General features: G+C 43.1%; 1 protein-coding gene across 1 annotated transcript; it reads right to left on the reverse strand.

Moving 5' to 3' along the window:
- Positions 1–240: 240 nt before the first annotated feature.
- TAF9B (TATA-box binding protein associated factor 9b) lies at positions 241–5,192 on the reverse strand. The gene is made up of 7 exons (XM_062584656.1): positions 5,119–5,192; positions 4,939–5,020; positions 4,467–4,603; positions 4,236–4,370; positions 3,085–3,166; positions 2,368–2,481; positions 241–1,410 (listed from the first exon to the last, which is right to left on the reverse strand). Exons 1-7 carry the CDS (start codon positions 5,167–5,169, stop codon positions 1,244–1,246), a joined length of 768 nt encoding a protein of 255 aa, XP_062440640.1. The 5' UTR covers positions 5,170–5,192; the 3' UTR covers positions 241–1,243.
- Between the last annotated feature and the right edge of the window lie 745 nt (positions 5,193–5,937).

The following is a 5,937-nucleotide window of genomic DNA, read 5'->3' on the forward strand; positions in this document are numbered from 1 at the left end:
ACTCATTTTTGTACGACTTTGCAAGCTGCCGTTTGCCAGCCCCTGTCGCTCCTGAAAGGCCCGATTAGGAAAGGGTAGTTTTAGGTTTGCAACTGAACCACACTTCACACAGCAGGTCCCACAGCCCAATTTACGCCGAGCATGAGTAAAGAGGCAGTAAGGAAAGAAGCGGGAAAGAAGCGCAAGGCAAAAATGTTCACAAAGAAAGGGCAGTTATTAAAACCAAACAAAAAAAAAAAACACTTTTTAAAAATATATATAATATATGAACACATCTTAAGTTTGTTTTTCAGTGGTTCAGTGGCAAATACTTAGGCTCTTAATACAGAACAAAAGCAACTTGCTCCTGAAAAACAGTACTTTCCCCTTTGCCCTTAGTCAGATTCCCCCTGGGTACCATGATGTTAATGGCATTTTATTGAACACACACACATATATAACTACAAGTCTAATGAACTGATGACTGATACCGTTACGCTCTTTGGAAACAAATAAAGAACAAATCATAGCTGTGCTTTTACCTCTTTCACCAACTTGAAGCATGGTCATGTGTATACTGCTGTAGGTGTGAAGACCAACAAAAATCACTAATCTATGACTGAGGTTAAAACTGAGCAAGTGTTCTGCAGAAAACCCATCCTTTACTGTTTGTCTGTGTTTCTACTGTAAGTGATAATCTTCACACCTATTAAAACTGCAAATGGAGAACAGAATATAGAAGTAACACAATCTAGAAGCTGTAAATGTATTTGGGGGGAAAAAAGGCCAATTTTCTCTCTCTGGCTGTTTCCCTCCTCACCGAGGACTGTGTTCTCTTTTTATTTGATTTGAAATTAAGTATCTATATCAGAGTCTACATTACCCAGTGCTTTCTAAAAATTATTTGTACTTGGCACGGTACAGTACTATGAAAGCACCTGGCTCACCAGTCTTCAAAGCCATAAACACTTCTGTTCGAAATACAGATAACAGAAGAGACATGAAGGCTGTGTTCCTGTGTAACAGTGACTAGTTTCTTACCGTTTCTATTGAGGTCTAAAAGATGTTACAGACCAAAGAAAAAGATAAGTTGCTTTTTAGTCTTTCCACAGGACAATGATCTTTCTCTCACTCTATAACCAACTGCATATTAACAAAATATTTACATGCTGTCATAGAGTTTGCGAAGAACATTTAGCAAATACCCTACCAGACTCAATATGAATCACATTTCTGAAGAATGGAAGGGGACCAGACAGTCTCTTCACAAATTATCATAGTCGTCATCATCTTCATGCTTCCTTTTCAAGGGATTTGATTCACTAGATGTATTCTGTGATGATACCATATTTGTAGTAATAAGAATGTTCTTTGGACCAATTAATGAAGGATTAATTAGAACATTCTGAACTGTTGGAGTTGTTGGTGTGGCTGTAAAGAAAAAAAGTAATTAAATGTACCGAGGGAAAAAAAACAGCTGATCTTTCCACACTTCAAAACTAACAAAAAAGTACTTCCTTCAAGCTCATAAAGCATGTAATAATCTACCATCAGAAAACAATGTTATGTGCCAAAATTCTTTTTTTCTTCTGTAACTCTTCAAAGGCATTACCAGCACAATGGAAACCTTCCTCCAAAGTTTTAATATTGTTAGTACATCAGCTGCTAAAGCTTTTCTGGAGTCACTTTTTACAAGAATTAATTGTTGGTGTTTATAAATCTGCACCAGTTTAATGTCACATATAATCATTTTAGGATTTTAGGTACCAATACTCTTTTTACAGTTATATTAAGACACAAGGAGACTGAGAAGTCAAGCACGTATATATTGCCTTTAACTATGACAGGACATTTGAGATCATCAGTATACTTTTTTTTTTTTTTTTTTTTTTTTTTGCTGGCTATTACATCTTAAAAAAACCAGGAAATTAAATCTAAAACCAAATTTTATTGGATGGTGTAAGATTGATTTCTATGTAGAGCAACTGAACTGCTGAAAATCCTGGAATGATACTGGGAGTGCAGCAGAGCAGAAGAAAGGAGAAAGCTAGGACAAGCACACAGGCGAGAGAGAGCGAGTGAGCACAGAGATAGTATAGTTAAATTGTAAGGGAAAGCTGTCTGAAACACCAAATATTTTGGTCACCACCACTGTGCAAGAAATATGAAATAAAACTAGAAGCTACTAGAATGACCAAAGACGAGAGTGCCTGTCTTTTGTGAGGAGACGCAACTAGCTGCTATTGCCAAGACTAGCAATATTTAAAAACCGAGGACGTGAAATAATTTTCACACATTATTACTATAAACTAATTTCTGTTCTGCTAAAAGGAATAACAAAAAAGCAGCACTGCTCTGAGAAGTTGTGCTTTGTAGCTTCTATTTTACCTGATTTAACTGTTGCCTGAGAAGATGGGATCTGTACGGTGAACCTCTGACCAGTCAGCGACACTGGAGTGCCAACTTTTGTTGAAACAGAGACTGTTTGTGCTGAAGGTGTACCTAAAATACAGAACAATCCAGGCAAAAGATTGCAAGAAAATAAGTAACTTGAACTCGTAAGTTTGCTTTCAACATGGAATGTATTAGTTCCAAAGAAGTAAAAAAGCCTTAAGAACACATTGATACTAGATGTATACTGGTTAGATTTTAAGGTGGCACTGCACCTTTATTCATGCCTATGAAATCCTAGGCTAGCAGCAAACATGCACACTCACAAATGCAAATGCTCAGACCAAATTTTGTGAACCTTTTAGAAAAGTGAATTTTGTAGTGCTATTAACAGTTCAGTATACCACTTACATTGAGGAAAAAAAATAAATTTATTTTGAATAATTGTTTCTTGAATGGTCTCTTCACATATAGAAGTTAAAAGAAAAGCAGGAATAAAAATACAGAAGACCAGTATCATACAAACATATCCAAGTTAAAATAATATTTGAAATAACATCTCAACTGAAAAAAAAAGATAAAGTGTTAACAATTATATTACTTTCAGATAGCACCCAACATTTCTTAAATGGCTGAAAAAGGTTTTGAAATACTCCTCAGATTTTTTTCCTTCACAAAATCAACATGGGAAACTGCAAATGAGCTGTTTCTTACCTAAAGTAGGTGTGCTAGGTCTGCTGCTTACAGCACCAACACTCAAGCGAGGGACTGTTATTCTTCCTGCAGAGGAAGAGACCTGTCAAGAGAGACTATTTAATTTAGCATCACATTAGAAATTAGTAATTCTTAACATGAAAAGAAGAGGCAGTTCCTCCTAAAAAACTACAGACAGCCTATTTCACAGCAATAATAGATTATGTCAGTGTATTCCAACACAAAGGTCTCAAACTCTTTATGGTATAAATGGCTCTACATGGTACCTTGTGGAAGCAAAATCCCATAAGGAACACACAGACCTTCGTCAAGACTAAATAAAATAAAAACTGGACTTTCCATCTGATAACACGGAGCACCAGCAGTATGTAATCAGACACTCTTGATCACCAAGAGGTCTGTACTCTGGAAATCAAACCTAATTATTTTTTTAAACGTGATGCTGACCCCTCTAAACATCTCACAGGTTGAAGTACAGCATATATGAATTGCTTTGCCTAGGCAGCTTTCACAGATCATAGTTTGGCAGATCATAGACTTAACGTAATACCAAAGATCAGGAGATATCTGATCTGACAGACAGCACTCAGGACAATCGTTGATTTTTACAGAAAACAAAACTAAAACTTCTTAATTAGTATTTCTTCCACTCTATATCTAGCACTAAGACATATCCCATATCAGTATCTGAAATATAACCTTAGGCTCATCTGTTGATACTTCTTTAAAATATGGGAAATAAAGATAAAATACTACAGACTGAGATATTCAGTATTTTTCAGCAAACAAAGAAAAATAGAAAAAAACGTCTAAGGTATAAGAAGTAGAAAAAAACTCTCTAAAAATCTGAAATCTTAGTTCTGTCTTTTACAAGCCATTACAAAACTTGAAGAATTTTGCTGCAAGGCTAAAAAGAATCATAGATCCATCTATTTTATATAGTTTACAGTTGAAGTTATTAACAATAAGCATATTTGTGCATTCTGAGAAACATAGACCATTGACTTAGTTTCAAATGACATTTTGGTGGGCACAGGTCTGCATTTGCACGTGTGTATCCTTCAAAGATGTGAAAAACTTGTTTGAGCATTCCTGACAAACAATGTGAAGATTAGGTGCCTCGTCAAATCAAAATGCAACGCTACCCTTACCTTCTTCTGTAAGGACTTCAGTCTGTAGTTTGGAGCTGTTAAACAGTATCTGTCAGGTGGAAGTCTAGGTCCAGAATAAGGCTTTATCAATGGCAAAGGCGTTTGATTTTTCTGTCTTGCAATATCTAACAAGAACTGAAGAGACATGGTTACGCTCCTATCTGCAGTTTTGTTATCATGGTCTGAAATTATAAATACAGTTTCTGGAATCATAAATACAGTTTTACTTACATCTCTCGGAGGTGGAGATGTAAATGACTGGTCCGTCCGACACTGGATCGCTAATCTCACATCATCTGCGTCGACATTGGATTTCTTAGCATGGCTTGAATAAATCTTTGCATCTTCTAGTATAGTTGTCACATATCCTTTGGAAAACAAAGTCTCTCATCAAGAATGGACTAAGAGTAAAACCAACAAACAAAAACTTCGAAATCGCCTATTTATGACTGAAAAAAACCCTTACATGACACAGCTTTCCTCAATATTACGTTTAGAAACTGACAGTGAAAACGCCACCCAGGAAAGGCTTTTAAGGGCAGCATTCCCTCCTGCCACTGAGTGCTTACCCGGGCGCTCCCTCCGCAGCCGCGTCCCCGGTGCCCCTCGCCGCCCACAGGCCTCCTGAACCCTCCCCGCCGCCCTGTCACCTCCCCGGTCCCCTCGGACCTCCGTGCTCCCCCGCGCCGCCGCCGCTGCTTACTGTAGGCGAACTCCAGCATCTGGTTGATGACGCGCGGCTCGTACTCCGTGATGCCCATGTCCTTCAGGATCTGCGCCATGACCTGCGGGGCAGGAGGCAGCGGGAGGCATCGCCCGGATCGGCCCGGCCCGGCCCGGCCTGGTTCCCCCACACACACACCGCCCCCCGCCGCCCCGGTACCTGCGCATCTTTGGGCGCGCTCTTGGGAGACGCCATCTTCGCCGGCTCCATCGCTTCCGCTCTGCCGTCGCGGCCACTTCCGGTCCCGTGACCGGGGCGCGCATGCGCGGCTGCGCCATGGCGACGGGGCCTGGCCAATCCCGTGACCGGGGCGCGCGGCGGTGGCGCGCGTGCGCGCGCGCGGCGTCGCCATGGCGACGGGGCCTGGCCCGGGCCTGGCCGGGGCGGGGAGCGCCCCCCCCACCCCGCCCGGAGCCTGATGCCTGGTCGGAAACCGGGTGTTTCCTCGTGCTGCTGGAAGGGGAGAGCACGGGAGGCGGCGGCCGTCAGGGCGCTTACAGAGGGGGCGACTGCGTCGCCCCCGCCGCCCTCCACAGCCCGCCCGCCCCGCGCGTGGCACCCCGGAGCGGCAGGGAGGCCGGGCGGCCGCCGCGCTGTCCCCACGCTCCCGGCTCCACGGTCTGCTCTGGAGCTTCCCGGCCTCCTCGGGCACAGCGAGGCCACGGGGATGGTTTCTCCCGGGATTTTGTTGCTGGCTGTGAGGATCCAAGTGAATTGAGGCCTCTGGAGCAAGCGGCAATGCGCCCGTTGAACCGGCTGACATAATGGGGCGATGAAGCCAACATCCTCCTCCTCATCATCCTCCTCCTCCCTTCCTCCTCCTCCTCCTCCTCCTCCTCGTCCCGCAGCGAGCAGCGGCTGACCCCGCAGACCGTGCCTGCCTCGAGCAGCAGCACGGTTGTCTCTGCCGCTCTGCAGCCACCGGGGACAGAGCTGCTGCCGCTGCGCGGGTGCTTTGGCTGGCTCTGCCCTAGCACC

This window comes from Rhea pennata, chromosome 11 (assembly GCF_028389875.1).
Source record: "Rhea pennata isolate bPtePen1 chromosome 11, bPtePen1.pri, whole genome shotgun sequence".
In the NCBI taxonomy this organism is placed as follows: domain Eukaryota; kingdom Metazoa; phylum Chordata; class Aves; order Rheiformes; family Rheidae; genus Rhea; species Rhea pennata.